The following is a 27,889-nucleotide window of genomic DNA, read 5'->3' as shown; positions in this document are numbered from 1 at the left end:
AGGGAATACTGTTCAGCCATAAAAGGAATGAAGGACCAACACAGGCTACAAGCATGGATGAACCTTGAAAATATTGTACTAAGTAAAAGAAGCCAGCCACATGAAAGTTCATTTTTCTATGATTCCATTTATGTGAAATGCCTGGAATCGGTAAATCCAAGAGACAGAAAATAGACTAGTGGTTGCCAGGGGCAGGGGAATGGGGAATGATTGCTTAATGGCTCTCAGTTTCTTTTTGGGGCAATAAAATGTCTGGACCTCGTGGTGATGGTTGCCTAACTCGGTGACTGTACTAAATTGAATTGTATGTTTTAAAAGGGTTAATTTTAGGGGCACCTGGGTGGCTCAGTCGGTTGAGCGTCTGACTTCGGCTCAGGTCATGATCTCACAGCTCGTGAGTTCGAGCCCCGCATCGGGCTCTGTGCTGGCAGCTCGGAGCCTGGAGCCTGCTTCGGATTCTGTGTCTCCCTCTCTCTCTGCCCCTAACCCACTCGCGTTCTGTCTCTGTCTCTCTCAAAAATAAATAAACATTAAAAAAAAAAGAAAAAAGAAAAGGGTTAATTTTATGGTATATGAATTGTATCTCAGGAAAGCTGAAGAAAACCTACAAAACTTATTAGTGGAGTTGGGTATGTGAGGTCAGAGAGAAGATGGTGTTAAGGCGGACACCGAGTTTCTGTTTACATAACTAGATAGAAAGAGGGAGTGCTGGGGGAGGTCCAAAGGGGTGTGACTGGGTATCATTCCTTTGAGGTTGTCTTTGAGGCTTCCAAATGGCAGTGCGGTTTAGAGGACATCAGATGGTCCAAAATATACTCCGTTGAAAATGTTTTAATACTACCACCTAGGGGCATCTGACTGGCTCAGTCCGTGGAACATGTGACTCTTGATCTCGGGGTTGTGAGTTCAAGCCCCACATTGGGCATAGAGCTTACTTGTAAAAACTCTGGGGCGCCTGGCTGACTCAATCAGAAGAGCATTGATCTCTCTCTCCCTCTCTCTCTCTCTCTCTCTCTCTCTCTCTATCTTGGGGTTGTGAGTTTGAGCCCCACGTTGGGTGTAGAGTTTACTTAAATAAATAAAACTTAAAAAAACTCAAGGACCTCTGAAAGTAAGCCTCTGAGACCCTAGCAGGATTCTGCAAAAACTGGTTGAGGAAACACAACATTGTACATCCCTGGACTGGTTGTGGGATGCCCACTCCTAACCCCCTGAGAATATAGTCTGGGGGAGGGGACGTTGCATCTGTACAAAAATCCAACTTAAGAAGGCAAGTGTAGCCATATCCCTAAGAAATTGTTGGAAATGTTTAAATAATAGAGATTTGGGGAAGTGTTTAAGCCAGTCTAGGGAAACTAGGGTTCTTCTGTGAGACTGGAATTTTTAAAACTTCAGATCATTTTACTGTACTTGACTCTCTGAAACTGCTGTTCTCCTGTCATTCAGGCTAAACTTGTTCAAGGCGCTGTGATCTGCTGGCTCCGTGCAGGATCCTCATATATCTAATCCTATCGTATGCACCACCAGCCCTGACTAGCAAAAAAATATGACTATATTGTGTGTATGCACTATTAAATTACAACCATAAGCCCACATGCCTGTAAGAAAACTTGACTGTCACACTCAGAGTGATTCACTATTTCCTGCTTTCCCCATTAATACTCTTGGGCCATTTGTTCATTTGTCTTACCCTGCTGATAGGTAGCTGACAAATGGAAGCGTGCCCTACAAGTCTAAGGAAAATATATGGGAGTGAAACTTTAAATTGAGAAAATTCTTTTTTGCGAAGTTACATATTTTGCTAAATATGGGGAAGGATTGTCATTCCTCTAATTTGTTGGTAAACGACCTGGGTCTGGCTTGTGGAACACCAGTTTTTGAGGAGGACAGGGTTGGAGAATCCCCGGGCCTAAGTGCACGTGTCAGGGGCGCCTGGGTGGCTCAGTCAGTTAAGCGTCCAACTCTTGATCTCCGCCCAGGTCACCATCTCACGGTTCGTGAGTTCAAGACCCAAGACCCATGTCGGGGGTGCTGTCAGCACAGAGTCTGCTTGGGATTCTCTCTCTCTCTCTCTCTCTCGCTCTCGCTCTCGCTCTCGCTCTCTCTGTCTCCCCCCGTCCTCTCTCCCTCTCCCTCCCCTGCACACGTACTCTCTTTCTCAAAATAAATAAACATTTAAAAATATATATATATATGTATAAAGTGTGATAGCAAATCAGGGGATGTGTGCAGAGCCTAGCAAAACTGTAACTGAGTTCTGAAAATGTCAGGGTTTGTTCTGACACATTATTGTCTTGTATTTGGACCACTGTTGTCACAAAGAGATGAGAGTTCATTTATGCATTTGGAAAACATTTCTTGGGCATGTGAACCACTGTCTGCTATCCTGAACTTTCTGTCTCCTCTCTCCTCCCTTGGCCCTTTGTCTGGCTAACTCTCACTCACCTTTCTCATCTCAGATGTCATCTCCCCCGTCCCTCCCATGTTCTTGTCACACTCTGCACCTCTCCCCGTCATGGCACTTCTCCCACTGAAATGGGTGGTTCTGATTTTTGTTTTTATTTTGTTTTGCCAGTTAGCCTAGCTGTTTTTTTTAAATTGTGGCAGATGTATTTGGCATAAGATTTCCCATTTTAAACACTTTTTTAAAGTTTATTTATTTTGAGAGAGAGAGAGAAAACCCCAAGCATCTCCGCATTGTCAGCGTGAAGCCCAATGTGGGACTTGAACCCACAAACTCTGAGATCATGACCTGAGCCACAGTCAAGAGTCAGATGCTTAGCCAACTGAGCCATCCAGTCGCCCACCGCTTTTCAGTGTATAGGTCAGTGGCCTTGAATACATTCACATTTCGTGCAGCTATCACCACCGTCCTCTCCAGAACTTTTTTCCATCTCCCTAAACTGAAACTCTACACCCATTAAATACTAACTCCCTACCTCCCTCTCCCCCTAGCCCCCTGGCAACAACCATTCTACGTCCTGAATCTGTAAACGAGACTACCTTACCTCATACAAGTGGAATCATACACAGTGTCCGTCCTTTTGCGACCGGCTTATTTCGCTTAGCATCACGTCTTCACGGTTCATCCATGTTGTAGCCTGCGTCAGAACTTCCTTTCTTAAGACTGGAAAATATTCCCGTGCGTGTACATGCCGCATTTTGTTTATGCATCCGTCTGTCGTTGGACACTTGGGTTGCTTCCTTGGTTCCTTTTGGCTATTGTGAATGATACTGCCACGAACATTGATACAGGGATGTGTCCTTGACACCCTGTCTTCAGTCCTTTGGGGCATACACCCAGAAGTGCAGTTGCTGGGTCATAGGGTAGTTCTTGGTTTAATTTTCTCGAGGAATGGTAATTTTGCCATGGCCACCGCAAGCAAAGGACAGAAAGGAGATGCTTAGATGGTGTCCCCTGAGGGCGCTCAGTGGAGCAAAAGGGAAGGAATGCAGCCAATATTTGCTAAATGAAGGACCTTCAATATAGAAGGTAATTGGTAAACAAAAAAGTGCACTAAGTCCAGGTGCTTTATTAGGGGTATAGATAAAGGGCGCCAATACTGTGGACGATAAGATCAGGAAAAATAGGCGATATTTTTTCAGTGTCGTCTCTGAAATAATAAATTACAGTTGTTTGTGAAGTCTCCTCTAAAATCCTTAATTGCGTAAGAAATAAGCGCTCCTTTAGAAGAATTCGTGCATTACAGAAATGGGTCCAGCAGAAGGTAAAAGTTTTCACCTTACTACTGTGCAGGGACGGGCACTGGGAACAGGGTGGTGTAGACTCCTCTGTGCATATCCTAAGAGGTTTTAAAAATGACTTCAAATATATCTTTGTGAAGGTGGGAAGACTACCAGTTAGTTACGTTCCAGGCATTTCTGAGATGGGGTGGGGGGCAGCTTTTCTTTGCACAAGTGGGATCCTGTCAAGGACAGCTGCCATTCACAGCAACGACACCGAATCCTTTTGTTGATTAAGAAATTGTGTAAGTGCTATTACTTGATGATTCTTTTTAAAATAGCTCAAAATTAGAATTACTAAGAAAATAAAATCACTGTGTCTTGTTTTCTAATTAAGTGTTAAGACGATACAGCTATTGGTGATTAGCATTTACTTAAAGAAGAGAAGTTGGAGAGTTCTGCTTTTGCTTAAATATAAAGACTCATTTAAAAAAAATTTAATGTTTATTATTTATTTTTGAGAGAGGGAGAGAGACAGAGTGTGAGGGGGGGGGGGGGGAGGGGCAGAGAGAGAGGGAGACACAGAATCCGAAGCAGGCTCCAGGCTCTGAGCTGTCAGCACAGAGCCTGACATGGGGCTCGAACCCACGAACCACGAAATCATGACCTGAGCCGAAGTTGGATGCCACTGAGCCACCGACTGAGCCACCCAGGCGCCCAAAGACTCATTTTTTTTAAAAAAACATGGCAGCAGGCTGCGGGTAGGAATGGGAAAGCATAAATTTTATTATGTTAAAACACATCTTGGGGGGCCTGGGTGGCTCAGTCGGTTAAGCGTCCGACTTCGTCTTCAGGTTATGATCTCATACCTTGTGAATATGAGCCCCATGCTGACAGCTCAGAACCTGGAGCCTGCTATGGATCCTGTGTCTCCCTCTCTCTCTGCGCCTCCCCCACTTGCACTCTGTCCCTCCCGAAAATAAATAAACATTTAACAAAGAACACATGTTAAATGCCAATCATCTCCCTTGGGTGATTTATATGTTAATTTAACATCTAGTTTAATATCAATCCATTTTTAAGTAAACAATTGGCTTCCTTTAAGATAACTGTGAACATTTTCTGTATTTCATATCACCTCGACTATTGAAAAGCACCTTCTGAAAAAGAAAAGAGAAAAACACCATCTTAGATCCTGACCCGTATGAGGTGCAGATTTGATGAGAGACTTTAGCTAGCACTATCGGAAGGATCTCCGTTTGGAAGAAACCTGAAAACTTTGTTAGTTGTCTGACAGATGGCAGCTAGCCGTCATTCATGTAAATGAGGTGGCTGCGTAAATAAAATTCACAGATAAATCCCCAGACTTCTTTCCGCCACCTGAACTTTTCTGGGGTTGCCAGCACAAAGTAAAATGTACCAGTGCCTACTGCCGTTTTCTAGAACAAAGCGAGGTACAAGAGTAAAGTGCCAAACTCTGCTTTGCCTGCTATCCTCCGCGAGCCTCTGAAGAGGGGGCCGTGCGGGGCAGGGTCATGTAATCACTGAATAAATGGCCACACGTCTAGAAGGGGAAAGGGCAGAGTGATTGATCCACAGGCTAATTAATGTGATTGAGCACATTCCGGCAGGCAAAATTGAGAAACAACAGCCCCATAGTACTACCCACGCCGAGGCCAATAGAAATGTCTCTTGGGTTCGAAATAATCAATCTTTTGTCCTGAAATGCCTCATCTTCTTTGATCCTTAGCAAGAGCTGGCAGTCGATGAGTACCTGCTGTGTCAGATTTCTCTTTCTCTTCTGTGTCCCAGACAGTATAACAAATTGCGAAACCTCCTGAGGGATGCCCGTCATGATTGCATTCTCTTTGCTAACGAATTCCAACAGTTCTGCTACCTCCCTCGGGAGAGAGGAGAATCCATGGAAAAGTGGCAGACCAGGTATGGCACCCCCCAATGGCTGTGAATGGTCAGGACTGTCTTTAATTTCTTTATCTGGGAGTTGACCTAAATAGCGTGCTAGAATAAACCAGTAGTTATTCTGGAACTGTGATTAATACTGAAATGCTTAACTTGCCACTGTTGTAGATATGTCGTTTGAATACATACATATTTTAGAAATTGTCATTAGGGAGCTGTAGATACTCAGAGTGTGTTTGCCCCAGATCTCAGCAGCTGGTAGGAATCTTCCAGGGATCCAGAAGTCATAACTTGAATGTGGGGGTGTGGGAGGGGAGGGATCTACTTTTAAGCTAAGATTATCCAATTTTCCTGGTAGAAGTTGCTCTCCTATTCCAACCGGTCTTATTAAACTGGAACTGGTAGGTTAACTCTGGTCAGGCTGTTTTAGCCGTTTAGATCCACCTAAAAGCAGAGCCTGAAGCAAGGGGTTGGGTGTGGGTGGTTGATGCGGGAGGCAGTTTCCTGAAACAACAGTGAGGAAGTGCGGGGAGTGAGACAGAAGGGAAGGAGGGAGAGCAGTTAAGGATGCGTTACTGCTGTGGGAAACTGAGGCTCAGTCCTACTGGGAGCCTCTGAGAAGCCGTGTAGTATTTGCCTCAGAAGTCATCTGGAAGAGCAGAGGCCAGGGTGTCGTATAAAGGAGACTTCCGCCTTTAGCTGAGGGTCATTCTGCAGCGGTGTTAACTCAACCCAGTGGGCCTGGGGTGGGGGCGGAACGGCCACCCACCTGCAGCTGAGTCAGCCGTGGGCCTTTTGCACAGGCGCTGGGCACCCACAGCCCCTGCTCTGCTCTTCTGCAGAGGGCCGGGGACCTTGTTTGTCTTATCCATACAAAACATTTCAATCATCTTTTTCCTTGTAATTCTTTATCTGTGTAGCCACTAAATATTTAAATTCTCTAAAGTAAAATAAACACTGATACATACTGAGTCCTTAATTATAGTCCTAAGTTCCCACAGGGCTCAGTACCAGAAAGGAAAGCCAATCTTTCTCTAGACCAGGTCACATGTGAGCAGTTAGAAGGATCTTACTTACTAACCACACAGGCTTGCACATAGGAGAGACTCAGTATCTGTCCGCTGAATTTTTTTTTTAATCTAAAACTAAAGGAACCTTAGGTAGCGTTGTGATTTCCAGAAAGGGAAACAGATGCCTACGAAACCAACTGTCCCAAGTCTACACACTTCATTGGAAACACAGTCCAGCCTTGAACACATGTCTCCAGCCCCAGGCTGTGTTTTCCAATTCCGATTCTTTTCAGGAAGATTTCCAGACATTTTGTGTTGACTCCATCGCAGACCTTATTGGATTGTGACCTTGAGCTGGACGCAGCCTAGTTTTTCTCTTAGCCAGACTTGTCTCTCCAGCTCTGAAACCTCACGTAGCCTCGCTTGTCATCCGTGTGGTGCTATGGTAATGGCTTTCCAGCCAAAAGGTATTAAAAGACGGCAGAGCCTTGTGGTTTCTAGGCCATATCAAGAAATGAAAGAGGTTGCCGTGGTGGTTGGATGTCTTAGGGAAGAAGAGGCTTGTCGGGTGCTCTCTGATTCGTGTTGTATCCCCCAGACTGCCCAACCCAGGGCATGTTTATGACCAGTGTTCGGGAAATAACTTGTTGAATGAATGGGTGGTCGTCCTCATAAACCGAAGGATAGCAGATCAAAAGGCCGGTGTGAAGCTTTGGACCGTAGCTTGTGTTTGTCTGCCTTGGGAGGGCTCACGTGCCCTTGCTTTTCTAGGAGCATATACAATGCAGCCGTTTGGTATTATCACCACTGCCAGGATAGGATGCCAATCGTTATGGTGACAGAAGACGAAGAGGCTATTCAGCAGTATGGAAGCGAAACCGAAGGAGTGTTTGTGATTTCTTTCAAGGTACCTGCATCTGGTGTGTCCGTAAGTGTGTCTGTGTGTGTTCATTTCTTCAGTGGCGCCCACAATGCTCTCGATCCATGTGGCGAGGCAGAAGAGGAAAAACAGATTGAAGGAAGACTCCAGCCAACGAGTTCCATGTCTGTGTCTCTCCCCAACCGTGGAATCTTGGCTTTGGCAAATTTGGGCAACCCCCCTGTGACTGTAAGACCCGTAGCATCTGAGAGTTCAGCCCAGGAAGCCCCTGTTGACAGTAAACCCATTGCACAGTTACAGCAATAACAATAGTGGTGATGATGATGGCAAGAATAGATTGGATGTTATAAAATTGCCAATACTATTATTTTTGGCCTCCAAAATGGCAGTTTTATATGGTCCCACCTAATAGTAATAGCCAACATTTATCTATGTCAGGCAGTATTCTAAGTGGATTGTTTCATTGAATTCTTACCCCCATGAGGTAGGTGCCATTGTCCATGTTTTGCGGGTGAGGAAACTAAAGCCCAGAAAGACTAAGTAACTTACCCAAGGTCACACAGGTAGAAAGTGGAGGAACCCCCGGCACTCTGACTCCAAAGCTCTTAACCACCGTGCTCGGCTGCCCCCCACGTTATTTTTCTGCGTGCACACACAACACAGTTTTAATTTTTTTTGGTTTTTAAGTTTACTTATTTATTTTGAGAGAGAGAGTACACGTCGGGGAGGGCCAGAGAGAGACAGCAAGAGAGAGAATCCCGAGCAGGCTCCATGCTGTCAGCACAGAGCCCGTTACAGGGCTCGAACCCACGAACCGCGAGATCGTGACCTGAGCCAAAACCGAGTCAGACACTTAACCAACTGAGCCACCCAGGCGCCCCTACGCACACTGCGCAGTTTTAAGGGCCAGTCTTGTTTTGGCACTGTTCCTCACTCTTCCCCACTTGTGAATGTACATGGGGGTTAGCAGGGATACAGGAAGGGGCGAGCTGCGATATCATTTATGTGAAGGCTGTCCCATCGGCTGAGTGTACAGACCACAGGTGGGAGCAGCATTATTGGTGGCCGTTTTGGGGGGCTGTGTTGGCAACCCAGTTCTATTTCTGGGGTACCCCTTGGGGAAAGTGGGATGGCTGTTGATCTCTCAACAGATTACTGGGCTCTTCTGTCTGCCCAGCTGGCCAATCAAGTGCCAGCGGTTAATACCAGGTTTTGATTCAGAACCTCAAATGAGGCCCTCCGTTGCCCCTGTCAGTTTACGGAAAGTCAAGTTGGATTTTGAATTGTAGATTCTATAAGAGTTCCCAGGTGCACGTATTGCTAAAGATTTGCCAATAGAATTTTCTTGGCCCTGCTATAAAAAAGTGTGCCGGCGTGCCAGAGAGTTCCGGGGGCGCTGGATATTAATGGCGGTGTCACTTGTTTTTTCTGTTGCAATACATCATGTCTTGTTCTCGCAGAGGACAGTTGCCTAAAATTACATTTTTCTACTTTTTGTTCAAATTACTTTTCTTCACAGTCCGGTGCTGTGGTACCGTTTATTGTGTATAGTGTCTCCTAAGCAAACTGTGTGACCGAGGGCTTCATAGAGGCGAATGATAGATAGCAGGAAAAAAAAGAGATACCGTGGAGTTCAGACGAGAAGGCCAGAAGTTTCTGTGGGGACGTGAAGTTAGCTGGGAGGAGCGAAGACAGTAAATCCTCATGAAGAGGCGGTTCATAGTGGCAGGAACTGGGTGGTGAGAAGCAATAAGTGACCATAGAATTAGGGTACTGACGTTAGCACAGACAGAACTTCTCGAAGGACTGGGGAAAGAAAGGAGGCGATTCAAACAGGACCCTGAGGTCCATGGGAGAAATATTAGCCTTGACAATAAATATAATGTATTTTCTTTTTTTTTTTTTTTGATTTTTAAATGTTTATTTTTGAGAGAGACAGAGACAGAGCACAAGTGGGGGAGGGGCAGAGAGAGAGAAAGAGAGAGAGGGAGACAGACAGACTCTGAAGCAGGCTCCAGGCTCCAAGCCGTCAGCACAGAGCCCAGTGTGGGGCTTGAACTCACAGACCGTGAGGTATGACCTGAGGCAAAGTCAGACACTCACCCGACTGAGCCACCCAGGCGCCCCTGCATTTTCTTTTTTATGTGAGAAAAGCGAATGTGCTAGACTCTACCTTAGACTTAAAGTTGAGTTAAAAACATGTAAATTTGGTTTTATTTAGTGAGAGCCAGCCATTCAAGGGAGTGTGCTTTCGACGTAGCACAGCCAGCATCAACACACCGTCCTCTTGCAGGTGGTGTCCTCTCTGATAGACTTACACCAAGAGGTGCGGTAACAGTCTACATGGGGGGGAGGGACCCTGACCACTTGTGTCAAAGTGAAGTCTCGTACTGAGTCATCACACTAATAGCAACGTCTCTGTGAAGCGTTACAGCATCTCTGGATGGTCACCAAGGAAGACTCCATCGTCTGGGAGCTCATGACGGGGAAGCCCCAGAAGAATAGAAACGTCTCGGCTTTGCCCCCTCTGCTCACTTGGCGTACCCAGTGGGTTGGGGGAAAAGGGGACGTTTCCGTATGCACTTTACGCCTTCCCATATTTACATGCTTGTTTAAGTTTCTTATAAGTTTCAAATGTTTCAGAATGGGGAAAAGAAAAAAGAATGCACACATGAGAGTTTTTTCTCTGCATTTACTGCAGGCCATTGTCTGTGGCAATGAGATATGCGTAAAGATAGGCAGAAGGCCACGTGTGTGTGTGTGTTTGCGTGTGTGTGTGTGTGTGTGTGTGTGTGTACACGCGCAGAGAGAGAGGAGGAGATTCGAAAGTGCAAAGCAAGCATTCCGTGGTAGGAAGGGCCTCCCTAGGGTTCGTTTGGCGAGGCTTCAGGGATTAGTGAGATGGTAGAAAACTAGCCCGTAACGTGAGACTCGGGAAGGTAATGTTCATTCACCACCTCTTCAAAACCACACGCCAGCGGTTCCCGCCCGGGACTGCTTGTAATACTACCGGAAGGGAGAACCGTTACCTTCTGACCATGTTTCTCTTTTGCCTTTATTGAACACAGAATTACCTGGACAATTTCTGGCCTGATTTAAAGGCCGCCCGCGAGCTTTGTGACTCCATCCTTCAGTCTCGACGGGAAAGAGAGAATGAGAGTCAGGAGAGCCACGGGAAGGAGTACGCAGAACATCTTCCCCTGGAAGTTTTGGAAGCCGGCATTAAATCGGGACGCTACATCCAGGTGAGGGTGGTCATGCGACGTTGGCGTCTGGACGGGCCAGTCTGTTTTCTTCTCGCCTTTACTGGCCTGCCACAGGCCTTTAATTTCAAAGGCTGTAAATAAAATGGGCATGAGTAAGCCAGGGCTGTCATTGTTTAAGATGGTTTCGGAGTCGTTCTTCCTGGGGACACCTTGCCGTCTGGTTTGGTGCTACTCTGTAATCTTCTTAATTGGGTTACGTATTGAGCATCACACAAGTAGCCTTATAAGTGCCTCCAGTCTCTGGGAAAGAGCATATATTTTGCAATCAAGGTCTGGAAATTGGGCAAAATGGTGAAATTGGTGAAATTTGGCTTCTTCGCCCCTTTGCAATATTCCTGCCTCTTTCAAGGGCCCTTTTGTGGTCCCCCAGGACCCAGACCCCAGAAGCTGTTAAGCTGTCTTGAGAAGGAATCAGATAAAATTATTATTCAGATTTCAACAGTTTTACGTGTGTGTGTGTGTGTGTGTGTGTGTGTGTGTGTGTGTGTGTGCGGTGTTATGACATTGGTCAATTTGTGTATCTGCCACCACTATCCAGATACAAAATTGTTCCATCATGAATTTTACATTTTTAACAAGCAGCTCAGTTTTTATGCAGGCCGAAGTTTGAGAATGCCATGCTGAAGTCCCGCCCTAAAGTTGTGGGTTTCTTTTTTTTTTTTTTTTTTTCCTTTTGAGAGAGTGTGTGTGCTTGAGCAGGGAAGGGGTGGGGGTGGGGGGGCTGTGGAGAGAGAAAAAGGAGAAAGAGAGAGAAAGAGAGAGAGAGAGAGAGAGAGAGAGAGAGAGGAGGAGAGGAGAGAGAGAGAGAGAGAGAGAGAGAGAGAGAGGAGAGAGAGAGAATCCTAAGCAGGCTCCACACCCAGCCCAGAGCCCTACATGGGCTTCAGTCTCAGGACCCTGAGATCAGGACCTGAGCCAAAATCAAGAGTTGGACGCTTAACCAAGTGGCCACCCAGGCGCCCCTAGTATTTTAAATGAGTATAACTAGAGTGGCTAATGCTTCCAACTTGATAGTAAAGTTTATGGCATTCCAGGGAGGATGTTTTGAGGAAGAAGATTTTTCAAAGACCCACTCATCACTTAGGTAAAATAGATCATGGTACTTCGAACACTTGGTACGGCCAAGAATAGTTCAGAATGATGGTATGTTCCCTGGAGAAAAGAAACCTTGGTGATGAATATTTTTTCCTAAAGGAAGGGATCACAGACCTTAAAAGAATATTTTGGGGATTTTCTTTAAATTTATTTATTCATTTTGAGAGAGACCGAGCGAGCGGGGGAGGCAGAGAGAGAGAGAGGGAGAGAGAATCCCAAGCAGGCTCCGCACTGTCAGCATGGAGCCCAGTGTGCGGGCTTGAACTCACAAAACGTGAGACCATGACCTGAGCCGAAGCCAAGAGTCGGACACTTAACTAACTGACTGAACCGCCCCATATTTTGGGGATATTTTCATATACTTTTTGAAAACTGTACCTTAGGGGGTAAAGCGAGCAGAAAAGAAATTTTTCAGTTGATTTTTATTGTGATTTTAGGGAATCCTGAATGTCAACAAACACAGGGCCCAGATAGAAGCTTTCGTTCGACTTCAAGGAGCCAGCTGCAAAGATTCAGGTTCAGTACACGCCTTACATAAACTTCCGCACTCTGTCTCTATTCTGATATTGCACAACAAAGAAAGTAAGGTTGAAACTGTCGTACCCTACCTGCCATGTTAGATATTCCTGCTCTGGGTGTGTTTTACCTGTCCTCTCGTGTTTTATCTATAGTTTCTGATTTTATTGTAGTCGGTTTTAAAAAATGAGAATAGCTGAGTTTTATTGAGTGCTCAGTCTACATCAGGTACTGTTCTAAGCACTTAACGGAGACACCTGTTATTGGCCAGGATGCACAAAGCTGCAAGTGAGGAACCTGTAATACAGAGAAGCAAAGTAACTTGCCCAAGATCACACACCCAGGAAGTGATGGGGCTGAGTCTGCTGCTGAGGCAGTTTGCCTGGGATGTTAAGACACTGTCCTGTGCTGCCTTATTAGAATTGTTTGATTTTAAAATTATTTATCTTGAGAGAAACAGAATGAGCGGGGGAGGGGCAGAGAGAGAGGGAGAGGGAATCTCAAGCAGGCTCTGCATGGTCAGCGCAGAGTCCCAGGCGGGCTTGAACTCACGAACTGTGACATCATGGCCTGAGCTGAAGTTAAGAGTCGGATGCTCAACCGACTGAGCCACCCAGGCGCCCCTGGAGTAATTTTTTAAAAGTGATGAAAATGAAGAAGGCGTGTAAATAAGTTGTATCGTAACAGAGTATAGTTCCTAGGTCTTCAGGGACAGGGTAGAAAGCACCCCGGTAGTCAAGGGAGCGGGGCTGGGTTGAAGGAGAAAGAGAAGCGGTGCCTTTCTCTGGCTTATGCTCGAGAGTTTGACAGTAGCCGTGGTTCCTCGGCCGCCTGACCCCTCCCTGGCCTGACCCCTGTGGCTGTGTGACAGCCTGACCCCTCGCCTGACCCGCCTGACCCCTCGCCTGACCCCTGCGGCTGTGTGACAGAGTTCCAGACCAGGCTTATGTAGTCTCATGCAGGGCACCGTCACCCACCTGAAAAGATGGTCAGACCTTAGAAAAGCATGTGACATAAAATGGCACAGTGGCAGTGTTTCTTCATTCCTAACTTGTGGAGCAAGGTTTGACTGCACCTTTGAGAGGAGAAAGCTTGGATTTGCAGGAACGCTTCCTTGCTTGGAAGGCGTCACGGGTGTGGCCTCCCCTGTGGCTTCATGGGGTTTCTGTGTCCCCGCCCAATCACAGGTTTGGCCAGTGACATCCTAATCCACGGCATGAAGGCTCGAAACCGCTCAATTCATGGAGACATGGTAGTCGTAGAACTGCTCCCTAAAAATGAATGGAAAGGAAGAACCACGGCCCTGTGTGAGAATGACAGTGATGACAAGGCCTCGGGAGACCCCCCGAGCGAGCCCATGCCCACAGGTGAGCCCACCAGCTGGTCTCCCAGTTATCCATTCTTTCTGCCGAACATTTATCGTTCCAGAGATAGTGCAGTTACTATGGTACAATATAGTTTCTTTCCCCCCCCAGTACCAGTTTCCCCTCTTTGCAGATTTATTTTATTCTCTTCGGCATCCAAATATGCTGTACTATCTCTTAGAACAGAACAAAACCAAAAATCCTCTCAAGTCCGGATCCCCTCCAGCTACCGCCCTTTTCTCTGCTTCAGTTTATGGCAAGACTCAGTGAAACCCTTAGTCCTGCGTTCTCTCTGCTTCCTCTTCACCCATTCTCTCCTGAAGCCACTACATTCAGGGGCCCCCACCCCCCAAAAAACCTTGACCTCTGGTCAAGGACACCAGTGACCTCATTGCCAACAGCCCTCGGCACCCGTAACCGTCAGCAGCATTTGGCCAACAGATCACTGCCTCATCCTTGGCTTCTAGGTTCTTCTCCTCTCCTGCTGGCCACTCCTCCTTGGTCCTTTTGCTGGAGCTTTTCCGTCTTACGACCTCTGGGCTCCTCGCTGAATCTCCATCCGCCCCCTCTCCCTGGGGATCTCCTTCACTCCTCTGGCTTTATTTTTCCAGCCTAGAGACCAGACCCCCTTCTCAGCCTCCAGTGTTGTCTGTTTGGCATCTTCCCCTGGTGTCCGATGGGCATCTCACATGTAACGCGCCTAGTAACAGACTCCTGACTTCTGCCCCCAAACCTGCTCCTCCCCGAGTGTTCCTGTCTCCGCAAACGGCAGTTTCATTCTACACTTGGTCAACCCAGAGGTCCTGGGATTACCCTCGAGTTTTTCTTTCACACGTCAGCAAGTCCTGGCAGCTCTACTCCCAGACTCCACCTCTTCTCCCCTAACTGGGCCACTGGAACCGCTTGACGCGATTTTCCCAGCTGCCTCCTCACTGGTCTCCCTGCCCCCACCCTGGCGCTCAAATGGCCTTTTCTCCACACGGGAGCCAGCCACAGGGGATCCTTTTACTTAAATAATTATTTATTATTATTATTTTTTTTTTTAATGTTTATTTTTTAGAGAGAGAGACAGAGACAGAGCATGAGTGGGGGAGGGGCAGAGAGAGAGGGAGACACAGAATCCGAAGCAGGCTCCAGGCTCTGAGCTGTCAGCACAGAGCCCGACGCGGAGCTTGAACCCATGAACCCTGAGATCATGAGCTGAAGTCGGATGCTTAAACAACTGAGCCACCCAGGCACCCCCACAAAGATCCTTTTAAAAGTCTTTGGGGCCTGTTGTGTCTCTGCTCAAAGCTCTCCAGTGGCCGTTTCCTGTTTCTCTCAAAATGAAATCCAAAGGCCATACAATGGCCTACAGGGTCCTGCCAGCTTGGGCTGCCTTGTGTCACTGTCCTTGTCATCACTCTGTTCCAGCTTTGTACCACTGGAAATGAACTTTCTCCAAACCTCCTCAGGCCAACCTCCCTCACTTCAAGTCTCTGCTCAGATGTCACTTTATTTAAAATAGCGGTCACTGCTGACCCTGTATTACTGTTGGTCACCTTACCCTACTTGATATCTTTCTGAGCAAACATCATTCCCTTCCCTGTATTTACTTCTTCTTGTCTGTTTCCCACCCCCACAGACACCCAGACTAGAGTGTCCACTGCAGAAAATCAAGGACTTTGTCTGTTCTGATGCTGCTACATTCCCTACACCTAGAACAGGGCCTCATACCTGGTAGGGGCTCAATAAATATTTGTGGAAAGATAGCACTTTTGACTATTAAAATTTGTTTTTTTCTTGACCGTAGTCCATGATGATTGAAAGTGCTGTATATCAATCAGGCTTATGATTAGAATAGTTTTCTGTATATAAGGTTGGCCCAAATGATGTTGGCTGGTGGGAAAATGCAAGAAAGGGAAAACGCACAGGAGAGGGCGTGAGTTGAAAAAAGTGAAGATTACTGGCTTTTCCCAACATACCTAAACCTGAGGTTGATAAGGGAAGGGCAAAGGAGAAAGTGGGACTGATGGATTCTAAATGTCACATTGGACCCCACAGTAGGGAGGGCATCCTGACAGTGTTATAAAAAAAAAAAAAGTGATCTTTCAAAAAAATTAGCAGGCATCTTAAGGCAAACGTTTAAGCATTTCTCGACTTGTGTGGGTATGTGCTTGATACGAACGGGTCATGGTGTTTTCTGTTTTCTTCCTCACTGCCGAGCTAGTCAGCGCCTAGATAGGTGACATCTCACCAGTTAAGGCCTTCTTTTGTTTTGTTTTCCCAAAGGCAGAGTGGTGGGCATCCTTCAGAAGAACTGGCGGGATTACGTGGTGACATTTCCATCCAAAGAAGAGGTCCAATCTCAGGGCAAAAATGCTCAGAAAATCCTAGTTACGCCTTGGGATTACAGAATCCCCAAGATCCGAATTAGCACTCAGCAAGCAGAAACCCTCCAGGTAGCTGACATTGTACTTCTGTTCCCCAGCTTTTGTGTTTGCCAGCTTTTGAGCTATCCCAGGAAACCCTGTCAATTCCTTTGCATAAGAAGGGATAAATTATTGGTGGCATCTAGCATTTCGAGATCCTGGTGTTTTTTTTTTAATTCTAAATATATAGAACCATCTATTAAATAGTCCTTGGTTAATAAATGAAGGCCAGAGAGAAACTGCCCTAGAAAGAGCTGTGGAGGACAGCTACAGAGTGCATACATTATCCAGCTGTCCAACACAGAAACTTTCAATAGATATGCTTTGCCAACACTAACAAGCTTTCTTCCAGCCAGTGATATAGAAATACGATCACTCTGCCCTGGAGGGATGATATAGTGATACTTCACCGAATCGATTATCCATAAAGGAATACAGCACTGGGGAGAAGACATACACGAGAAAGTTAGAAATTAGCCTGTACTGTGGCGAAGCGTATAGGCATCGTCCAATTTGATATCTGCAATTTGATATGTGCAGTTTGTAAATGAGACACCGAAGCAGGACGTCCCCAGCCAGTAACTGGGTCGTTGTGTACCTTTTGCATCTCTTGAAGCCTTCCACGGGCTCTCTGAGATCAAGCGTAAGCACTGCTTTCCAGACCCGTGGGTTTGCTGAAATTTGAGAGCTTGTGGGGTTCAGTTCACGCTGATACCTCCTTCCCCACTAACAGATGTCTTTAAACATTAGAGAGTAACTTCAAAGAAAGTAGGATGTATCTCCCATGCTCCCACAATTGAGATTTTGTTTTGAAATTGAATTTGCACTATGCATACTGAGGTTTTCCTCTGTGTTGTGAACGTTGACTAGAATGTGTTACAATTGGCTTTCTTTTTTTTTTTTTTTTTAAGTTTATTTATTATATTTTTAGAGAGCCTGCATGAGAGCAGGGGAGGGGCAGAGAGAGAGAATCCCAAGAAGGCTCCTCACTGCCAGTGCAGAGCCCAACGTGGGGCTCGATCCGACGAACTGTGAGATCATGACCTAAGCCAAAACCAAGAGTCAGACTCGTGTCTGAGCCACCCAGGCACCCCACAATTGGCTTTCTTTAACAGAATAAAATTTCCAGCTTACTTATTTGATGGAGACAGGTATTGCCTCCCTCCAAAGCATCGGGGCCAGGCCTTTACATAACCATCTGGCAATTTAGTAAAACAGCAAGAATGAAAACAAAACACAAAACCCACTGTTAAATCGGCCACTCTTTTTGGAGCTGGGTGCTGTTTATCTCTTGTTTGTTTGGTGCTTCTCATTGACCCACTTAATTCCCGGTGCTGGGCTAGTGGATTTTTTTTCTCTTTTTCGTGCAGGACTTCAGGGTAGTTGTGCGCATCGACTCCTGGGAGTCAACATCCGTGTATCCAAATGGACATTTTGTGCGTGTATTAGGAAGAATCGGGGATCTGGAAGGGGAAATTGCAACCATCTTGGTGGAAAACAGTATTTCGGTGGTCCCTTTCTCCGAAGCTCAGGTCAGGTTTCCCCGAGTCCTTTGGTCTGGTGAAAGACATTCCGTACAGTTTCTTTTTGCATTTGTTCGTTGTTTGGTCATTAAGAAGAAAAATCGCTGTACTGGGTAACCACTCACGAAAGCCACAGATAATAATCTCACTCTTCTGTATTCTGTGTTTGGACCAGACTGAAGTCAGTTTCAAGCGCATAGTTCATTTCCTAGGGCCTCACAGCTCTCAAAGTTTTACATTTTCCAACTGTGCTTAAAAATGGTATGTCAGTATCATATTGTCAGTACATATCTATCCCCAGCAGTCACGAGGGTCCCCAGTTACAGATCCTACTGGGCTCCACTGCCTGTCCTAATCATTCAACCAGAGACCTGCACAGAGCTGCGGGAGGCGGCTTCTTGTGTTCTATACATTTCTGACCCGTGGGTCAAAAAAGCATGCTCCTGAAACAGTTTCTGTAACCTTGGCAGAAAACACAAATTCAATAAACATTAAACATTAGCTATTTCCATCACTTTATGATCTCATAAAATCCTCATAAATCTTGTTTATTATTTTTGCATAACTATATTCATAGTGCATCCATGCTATTTTCTGTTCTGTGTCTTTCACTTAAAATTATTTCTGTGTATTGCCATAGCTACTTCTTAGTAAAGGTTATGGCACTTGATTGTGTATTGATGTACTCTGGTTTGTTTAAGTCTTCCTCAATTGCTGGGCCTTGGGCTGTTTAATTTTTCAGTAGTATAAAAAAAAATCTACTTCAAACAATTTTACAAACATTGCTTTTTTTTTTTTCTTTTTCATCATTTTTCTTGAGATGTAATCCTTAAAGTAAGATTATCAAGTCAAAGGGCATTAAAAATTTAAGTGGCTTTTCTTATGTATCAGTAGATCGTTCTCGAGAAAAATTGGACCAGTTTGCATTGCCATCAAGAGTGGATGGGTGTTCTTATTTTCATTACAGTTTTTGACAGAACAGTAGCTATAATAGTAAAATATCTTGGAATATTTTACATTATTAAATTTTTATGTTTAACATTAGTTTCTTGAAATTATTTGTTGACTTGCTTTGACAGCTCTTAGTGAAAATGTTAGAATAAAATAAAGCACGGGTTAGACTTCATAGGACTAGAATTTTCTCTTCTCATTTAGCCTACTTAACTGCAAATTGATGGCCTAAACAAGTAATAATGGAGAGACAATGCCCTAGATTGGTCCTGCTTAAATTATCTTTAAGGAATAGGCTTTTAGTATTTGGGACACGTTGATTCTTTTTTTTCAGGGCTTGAATTGAATTAAAAGCTCAACTGCATTTAAACAAATGAATCATCTGAAAATGGGTAGAGGTTGTGCTCTTGATAAGCCTCTGTTTATCCTCGATCTGACCTCCATAACTAAAGAAGCTGCCAGAAACAGGCACATTTCCTGACAGACTGTTAAGGGTCCGCAGGGGCAGGAGACTGTGTCTTTCTTCTTGGCTCCTGCCCTTTCCAGAGCCTCGCACAGTTCCTGACAACACATCAGGCACCTGATAAATAATTCTTGATCCAAAGAAGTGAATGCAGGTTAATTGCAAAAGGTAATGGGGAATGAATGGGACTTCTAGGAGGTGGCAGTGAGACTCTTCGAGAGCCCAGAATCTCCTAGGAAACTCGGGGTGTGTGAACTGCCGAATATCTGACTCTTGTTGGACAGATGTGTGAGATGCCAGTAAACACACCAGGAAATCCCTGGAAGGTGAGTCCTGAAGAGGAACGAGAACGTCAAGACTTGAGGAAAACCCATCTTGTATTCAGCATCGACCCGAAAGGCTGTGAAGATGTGGATGACACACTCTCCGTCAGAACCTTAGATAATGGCCACTTGGAACTTGGGGTCCACATTGCAGATGTGACACACTTTGTGGCACCAAATTCGTATATTGACATCGAAGCCAGAACAAGGTAATGCTGTTTGAAATGAACACTATGACTGTGTGTGGCTGTAACATATTCGTACCTCTCCACTCCCAGATTTTCAAAACGAACATTTCACAATTCTGTGCAATTCTGCAGATCCCTCGCAGGGGGAGAAAAATTGAGGTCCGCTCCCCTTTCCCTTTAGAGAAATAGTACCTTGATCCATTTACCTTTCCTTTTTTTCAACAGAACCTTTCACACACTTTCCTCCTAAATTGCAATGAGCTAAATGTTTCAGGTAGGAATACCCTTTTATATGAATACTGGATCATTACACTCCAATTCTTCTTAGATAAGTAAGATTCATGCCACTTTTTCCTTTTCCTATCAGTGGAAGAACATTCAGCCCAAGGCAGTACCCCTTAGAAAAGTGGGGGCATGGGAATAGCTTTATTACCCAGTCGGCTGCACTTTATGAAAAAGCAACAGCCTTGGGGGATTTGCACTGAGGATTTGGCCATTTCCCTCCCCGCGGCCCCTGCAGTCAGCACTTCTGCCTCTCGCTGCTGAAGGTCACGCACCCGCACGTGTGTCGTTCACAGGGCCACCACTTATTATTTAGCAGACCGGCGCTATGACATGCTGCCCTCCGCGCTCAGCGCCGATTTGTGCTCTCTTCTGGGAGGCGTTGATAGGTGAGTTTGTTCATAGTTTGTTGTGGTTTTTTTGTTTTTTTAATCTCCAGAGTTTGTCCTGGCTCTTCTGTGATGCCCGGTGCTCTTGCTTCTGGCCTTTCTCTTCTTTCTACCCCCTGCTCCCCACCCCTGTTGTCCCCCTGTACCCTCCCGCACCTGCTTAGTTTTAGGCAGATTTATTCTCTAGCCTTCCCTTCCCTTCCTCTCATCTTTTCCGTTTATCTAGCTGTGAGGCGGCTTCTACTTCTGTTGTTGGCTTTTTAAACTCAGCTAAAGTCTGGGAAGAAACGCATACGACTGGGGCACCTGGATGGCTCAGTCGGTTAAGAGTCCAACTTCGGCTCAGGTCATGATCTCGCAGTTTGTGAGTTTGAGCCCCGTGTCGGGCTCTGTGCTGACAGCTCAGAGCCTGGAGCCTGCTTTGGAATCTGTGACTCCCTCTCTCTCTGTCCCCTCCCCGCTCATGCTCTGTCTCTCAAAAAATAAATGTTAAAAAAAAAAGAAACGCATACGACTTTGTGCATACATATTCCCTGGTTGAGGCTATTTTGCATGACGATCATGAACTGTAGGGAGTTGTTTATCTGTTATAGTTAATGTTTATAGTTAATATAATGTCTTTGAATATGTAATAAAACCAAAATCCGTAGGTTCCAAAAGATATTTAACGAAAGGCTCCCTTCTACCATTTTCCCCCAGCTACCAATTTCTTCTGTGGTTTTCTAGATATAATGCACATACATGCAAATGTGGACGTGTGGTCTCTCTTCTATGCACAAAGGGTGACATCGTGTGTGTGTATGTGTGATATATATACACTGTTCAGCACCTTGCTTTTTTTTCTCTTAAAAATGTATCTTGGAGATAGATCATTCCATATTAATAACAATTGCTTATCTATGGACATTTGGATTGTTTTCAGTCTTGCTATTACAAACTGTACTGAATTACATGAAACATAAGTCATTTCACATTTTTAAAATTACAGTATCAGGAAGATAAATTTCTACAAGTGGAATTTCTGTGTCAAAGGGTATATGCATGTGTGTTTAGAGAGATGTAATCAAATTGCCCTCCTTAAAGGTTAAACCAATTATATTCCCACCATGACCGTGTGAGAATGCTTGTTTCCCTAAAGCCTTGCCAACACAATATGTTGTATCTTTTTATCTTTGCCAATCTTAATAGATGAAAATGGTATCTTAGGGGTGCATGGTGGCTCAGTTGGTTAAGCATCTGACTTCAGGTCATGACCTCATGGTTTGTGAGTTTGAGCCCCTCATTGGACTCTCTGGGCCCACTTTGGATCCTCTGTCCCTTTCTCTCTGCCCCTCCACTGCTGGTTCTTTCTCTCAAAATAGGTAAATACACTTTTAAGAAAAAGAAAGAAAATGATATGTGGTTTTAACTTGCATTTTTCCTATGAGTACAGTTAAACATATTTGTGTATGTTTAAGTCATTTATGTATTTTTTTCTATGAACTACTTAATGTTCCTTTCCCATTTTTTTTTGAGTTATCTATTAGTAATTGATTTATAAGAATTCTTTTTTTTTTTTTTTTAATTTTTTTTTCAACGTTTATTTATTTTTGGGACAGAGAGAGACAGAGCACGAATGGGGGAGGGGCAGAGACAGAGGGAGACACAGAATCGGAAACAGGCTCCAGGCTCTGAGCCATCAGCCCAGAGCCTGACGCGGGGCTCGAACTCCCGGACCGCGAGATCATGACCTGGCTGAAGTCGGACGCCTAACCGACTGCGCCACCCAGGCGCCCCTAAGAATTCTTCACAGGGGCCCCCGGGTGGCTCAGTCGGTTAAGTGTCCGACTTCAGCTCAGGTTATGATCTCACAGTTCGTGAGTTCAAGCCCCACGTCGGGCTCTATGCTGACAGCTCAGAACCTGCTTCAGATTCTGTGTCTCCCTCTTTCTCTACCCCTGCCCCCCTCACACTCTGTCTCAAAAATAAACATCAAAAAAAATTAAAAAGAATTCTTTAAATATTAGGAAATTTAGCCTTTTGTTTTTTATATGTTGCATGATTTTTTTTTTAAGTTTATTTTGAGAGAGACAGCGTGAGTGGGGGAGGGGCAAAGAGAGAAAGACCAAGAATCCCAAGCAGGCTCCACACTGTCAGCACAGAGCCCCAAGTGGGGCTTGAACTCAAGAAACCATGAGGTTATGACCTAAGTGGAAACCAAGAGTCGGACACTTAACTGATTGAGCCACCCAGGTGCCCCTATTGCATAGGTTTTTAAGTAGAGTGATTTGGTGGCAAAGCGGTTCTTTACTAAACCTGTCAAGATACATTTAGAGTCTAGTTTTACTTACCCCAAAAATGGAAGAATTGAGGGTACCTGGGTGGCTCCGTCGGTTAAGCCTCTGACTTCTACTCAGATCATGATCTCACAGTTCATGGGTTCCAGCCCCGCGTCTGGCTCTGTGCTGACAGATCGGAGCCTGGAGCCTGCTTCAGATTACGTGTCTCCCTCTCTCTGCCCCTCCCCTGTTCACGCTCTGTCTCTCAAAAAATAAACATTAAATTTTTTTATTATAAAAAAATGGAAGAATTGAATAATGATGTCAGCATTACTGGTTTTGTAGGTATGCTGTAAGTGTCATATGGGAATTGGATAAAACCTCCTATGAAATTAAGAAAGTGTGGTATGGCAGAACCATTATTCGATCAGCATACAAACTGTTCTATGAAGCAGCCCAGGAACTGCTGGACGGAAACTTCAACATTGTCGATGATATTCCAGAATTTAGAGACCTGGATGAGAAGACCAGACAAGCCAAGCTAGAGGAGCTAGCGTGGGCCATTGGAAAGTTGACTGACATTGCACGCCACGTCCGAGCTAAACGAGACGGTTGTGGCGCCCTGGAACTGGAAGGGGTAGAGGTTCGTGTTCAGCTGGATGAGAAAAAGAACATTCATGACCTCATCCCCAAGCAGCCCCTGGAGGTCCATGAGACGGTGGCTGAATGCATGATCCTGGCCAACCACTGGGTAGCCAAGAAGATCTGGGAGAGCTTCCCGCATCAGGCCTTGTTACGCCAACACCCTCCTCCGCACCAGGAGTTTTTTTCTGAACTGCGAGAATGTGCTAAAGCAAAAGGCTTCTTCATAGATACACGGTAATTCCTCTTTTGAGGGGGCAGAGGGAAGGGAGTACCGTGCACCGATTTTACTGTAGTTCTTAAAATGTGACAGCCAGATCTTTGCCCCAAAATAGAAAACTTGTTAGCTTTTTTTCATTTACTATACAATGTAGGTATAGAGATTAAAATTAAAACAAGTTTATTTAGGCATAATGTTGACCCACTACAATTCATAATGCAGAAGTAAGGAGCCTGGTTTAATTTCATCTGCCCCTTAGGCAAATACTAAGAAGCAATCCCATGTATTTCGGTACTTTAAAAATGCACCAGATCTTTGAGGCAATATCCTAAAACACCATACCAATGGTAAATTTATATCATCACTTCATAGAATGAGACATTTTTACTGCCCCCCTCCAGGATAAAAGATTTTCCCTTTTGAAAATGATGTATTGGGGCGCCTGCCGGGCCCAATCGGTAGAGCATGCAACTCTCGATCTCAAGGTCACGAGTTTAAGCCCGATGCTGGGTTTACTTCAAAACAAATATAGCTAACCGCTACATTAAAAAAAAAAAAATGTAAGATGTATAGAGGATTTTTTTTTCAATATTTTGTTTCAAGTAATAGATTAGTGCTAATTAAAATAGCATTTATTGGGGCGCCTGGGTGGCGCAGTCGGTTAAGCGTCCGACTTCAGCCAGGTCACCATCTCCCGGTCCGTGAGTTTGAGCCCCGCGTCAGGCTCTGGGCTGATGGCTCCGAGCCTGGAGCCTGTTTCCGATTCTGTGTCTCCCTCTCTCTCTGCCCCTCCCCCGTTCATGCTCTGTCTCTCTCTGTCCCAAAAAATAAATAAACGTTGAAAAAAAAAATTATAATAGCATTTATTTATCAAAATGATTTTTTTTTTTTTTTTGCACCTATGTCTGTGATAGTATCTTTTGTTGGTTTGTTTGGTGGATGGGTGAGCTGTGTGTGGGGGCCAGGCATACTCGGTGTAAGTGCTTTCGGACATCTTGTGTCATTTGTAGTTTACCGATAGGGAATTACGTTGCTGAGGGTAAGTGACTTACCTGTAGATCACCAGTGACTTAAGGAAGAATCTGGCTTTGAATCCACATCTGTCCTACTTGAAGGCTCTCACTAGCCTGTACTCTCTTGATGCTCCTGTTTACCATTTTCCGCCTTTCTTCCCTCCAGTACTTGGTGGGCTACCCTACAGAAGTGAATTATGTGCTACATTGTGAATTGCATTTTTTAATATAATTCTTTATTTCCTGGGTTTTAAAAATTATTTGGGTAAATAGAGTACTTCCTGTCTCTTTTTCTCTTTCTAAAAAAAGGAAAATAATTTAGGTTTCTTTTACTTGTACACCTCAGGTTTAGTTTAGTTTTGTTTTCTAACTCCCTCTGGCTCCATAATTCTTGATTTTCAAAAAGTCCACCCTTTGATCTGTAAGGGATGTTTAAGGTTAAGGGTCTTAGGAATTCATTTCAAGAAGTATTTGATCACCTCCAATGTGCTGGGCATTAACTTAACCACATAGGTATCAGTACATTACTCTTAAAAAGTGTATTTAAATTGATATACTTGCTGTGTTTAAACCTTAAAAGCAAACTAGATTTCTATAATTGAAAAGAGTTGCTTCTAAAACGTATCCAAAATAAACTTAGTTTCTTCTGCGTGACAAGTGAAGGATGTCCCACAGAGTATTGACTTGTAAATTATCACTTGAGACTAAACAAAAGTTTTTCCGTTTTTTTGTCAGGTCCAATAAAACACTGGCTGATTCTCTGGATAACGCAAATGACCCCAACGATCCCATTGTAAACAGGTTGCTGCGATCGATGGCCACGCAGGCGATGTCTAATGCACTGTATTTCTCCACTGGGTCGTGTGCAGAGGAAGAGTTCCATCATTATGGTGAATGATAGCATTTTCTTTTGTGTGGCCATAACCTTGAGCGAGTCATTTAAAAGTATGTCTTTTTGTTGATTTCCATCTTTTGGTTTCCTTTTGAAGGCCTTGCATTGGATAAATATACTCACTTTACTTCTCCAATAAGAAGATACTCAGATATCGTAGTACACCGATTGTTAATGGCGGCCATCGCAAAAGATAAGAAAATGGAAATTAAGGACAATTTGTTCAGCAACAAAGATCTTGAGGAATTATGCAGACATATCAACAACAGAAACCGAGTAAGAGGATTTTAAGTTCTCTTACCCATCATCTCTTTCACTAAGGGAATATCAGCTTCATTTTGTAGTGGAATGAAGTACCATATATTCTAGCAAGTTAAATGCTAGCATTATTCTAACCAATGAAATAACATGAAAAATTGTAAAGTTTCTTACATAGCTCTCAATACATTTACAAACGAACGCTCTGAAATAACAATGTATGTTTAGGAGATTTAAGGATAGGTTATTTTCCCCAAATATCTGAAAAATATTTGTATTAATAATTTTCTAGAATATAGCCTTTTTAGAGACATCTTTGCTGTGGGAGTATAAATTCCATGTTTCACCCGGGAATGTCAACATGCTTTGGGTTATGCTTCTTCTTCCAGGCAGCACAGCATTCTCAGAAACAGTCCACTGAGCTCTTCCAGTGCATGTATTTTAAAGACAAAGACCCAGAAAATGAGGAGCGTTGCATATCTGATGGGGTCATATATTCAATTAGAACAAATGGCGTGCTTCTATTTATACCAAGGTATGTTACATCTAACACAATAGTTGTTAAGAAATCATGTAGAACGCAAACAGTCCATTAGTTATGATTAAAATAGCTATATGAACTATTTATAGGTACATGATATAATAGATGTACATGATGTAATAGAATAATGCACTACATAAGTATAAAGATTAGAATCTAGTACATCTGTTATCAGTGTGCAGATAGGATTTTACTTTCTTATTGAGCAAAATACTTCTCCACCTGCTCAGTGAAATATTTGGAGGTAAATGAGAGGAAAAGTTGTTTTTAATCTAGAAGAGAAACTAACATTCTAGATTAAGTATATAAGATTTGTATACTAAGAATACATTATCTCTGGATTTTTACTCTGGCCATGATTCATTCAGGTTTGGGATTAAAGGTGCTGCTTACCTAAAAAATAAAGATGGTTTGGTGATCTCCTGCGGCCCAGATGGCCGTTCTGAATGGAAACCAGGATCCCTGCAGCGATTTCAAAACAAAATCACCTCTACCACGACAGGAGGGGAATCTGTTACGTTCCATTTGTTTGACCACGTAACAGTAAGTCCGTATCTACATTAAGCCTTGCTTTGAATGTAAAGTATAAAGAATGTGATCTGGTGATAAGCATCTTTCTCCTCTGTGATAGGTGAGAATATCTGTACAGGCCTCCCGCTGCCATTCTGATACAATCAGGCTCGAAATAATAAGCAACAAACCGTACATGTCACCAGATACAGAACTATTTCATCAGAGCTCCCTCTTGCTAAAGAGTGATTTAGTGAAAGAAGTAACCAGATCTGTGGAGGAAGCTCAGCTTGCCCAAGAAGTCAAAGTAAACGTCATCCAGGAAGATTATCAAAAATACTGCCAAACAAAGGGAAGAAGCCTGTACATGCTTCTAGAAGAGATAAGGGACCTAGCTCTTCTGGATGTTTCAAACAGTTATGGAATGTGAGATATTCTTCTTCATCAAAAGAGCTGTTTTGTGAATGTTTTACCTTCTTTTTAACATTAACATCCAATGTTCTGTGTCACCTAATGTACTAGTCGACTGGAAATGGGTAGATCACAAATGCACAAAACGTTTTCTCATCATTATTAATTACAGCTTCGTTAAAGTGCAATTAGGTCCCTGTGGAAACGGATTTTTCAGAAATGAACACATCGTGAATGGTGGCTCTGTAAGTCCAATTGCCAGTCTCTTTTTAATAAACCCAGCATTGATTTTTGATTAGCTTGTCTCAAATCCATTCTTTCAAAATAAGTTCATTTTCCTAGTAACTGCCACACTGGGCCATTTGGGTCATAGACCCCTCTGACATCTGTCAGGTTAACTTTCCGGTTGCCTTCAGATAAGACCTAGTTTAAATTAATGTTTAAAAAAAAAAACATTTAAAAATATAAATACATAAGGGCGCCTGGGTGGCTCAGTCGGTTAAGCGTCTGACTTCAGTTTGGGTCATGATCTCAGTTCAGGAGCCGCGTACCGGGCTCTGTGCTGACAGCTCAGAGCCTGGAGCCTGCTTTGAATTCTATGTCTCCCTTTCTCTCTGCCCCTTCCCCACTTGAACTCTCTCAAACTCAAAAATAAACATTAAAAAAAATTTTTTTAGGGGTACCTGGGTGGCTCAGTTAGTTAAGTGGCCGACTCTTGATTTCAGCTCAGGTCATGATCTGTTTGTTATACGGAGGAGCCCTGCATGGGGCTCTGCCCTTACAGCATGGGGCCTACTTGGGATTCTCTCCCACACCTCTCTGTGCCCCTCCCCAGCTCATGCTCTCTCAAAATAAATAAACTTAAAAATAATCATAAAC

General features: G+C 44.2%; 1 protein-coding gene across 2 annotated transcripts in view; it reads left to right on the top strand.

The window, feature by feature from the left end:
- DIS3L (DIS3 like exosome 3'-5' exoribonuclease) overlaps nucleotides 1–27,305 on the top strand; it is a 34,394-nt gene extending 7,089 nt beyond the window's left edge. The window contains exons 3-17 of one of the 2 annotated variants that reach the window (XM_043555113.1): nucleotides 5,497–5,625; nucleotides 7,386–7,521; nucleotides 10,563–10,739; nucleotides 12,293–12,371; nucleotides 13,559–13,738; nucleotides 16,007–16,176; nucleotides 17,517–17,678; nucleotides 19,368–19,615; nucleotides 20,173–20,265; nucleotides 22,869–23,402; nucleotides 25,134–25,288; nucleotides 25,388–25,566; nucleotides 25,938–26,083; nucleotides 26,458–26,632; nucleotides 26,721–27,305. In XM_043555113.1, the coding sequence (XP_043411048.1) occupies nucleotides 5,497–5,625; nucleotides 7,386–7,521; nucleotides 10,563–10,739; nucleotides 12,293–12,371; nucleotides 13,559–13,738; nucleotides 16,007–16,176; nucleotides 17,517–17,678; nucleotides 19,368–19,615; nucleotides 20,173–20,265; nucleotides 22,869–23,402; nucleotides 25,134–25,288; nucleotides 25,388–25,566; nucleotides 25,938–26,083; nucleotides 26,458–26,632; nucleotides 26,721–27,029 (2,872 nt within the window). In that variant the 3' untranslated portion in view covers nucleotides 27,030–27,305. Of the gene's footprint in view, nucleotides 1–5,496; nucleotides 5,626–7,385; nucleotides 7,522–10,562; nucleotides 10,740–12,292; nucleotides 12,372–13,558; nucleotides 13,739–16,006; nucleotides 16,177–17,516; nucleotides 17,679–19,367; nucleotides 19,616–20,172; nucleotides 20,266–22,868; nucleotides 23,403–25,133; nucleotides 25,289–25,387; nucleotides 25,567–25,937; nucleotides 26,084–26,457; nucleotides 26,633–26,720 lie in introns of those variants that run through there. The other variant, XM_043555114.1, reaches the window with a different exon arrangement.
- The last annotated feature ends 584 nt before the right edge of the window (nucleotides 27,306–27,889 follow it).

This window comes from Prionailurus bengalensis, chromosome B3 (assembly GCF_016509475.1).
Source record: "Prionailurus bengalensis isolate Pbe53 chromosome B3, Fcat_Pben_1.1_paternal_pri, whole genome shotgun sequence".
NCBI classification, from domain to species: domain Eukaryota; kingdom Metazoa; phylum Chordata; class Mammalia; order Carnivora; family Felidae; genus Prionailurus; species Prionailurus bengalensis.
This window is presented reverse-complemented; position numbering and strand designations above follow the sequence as displayed.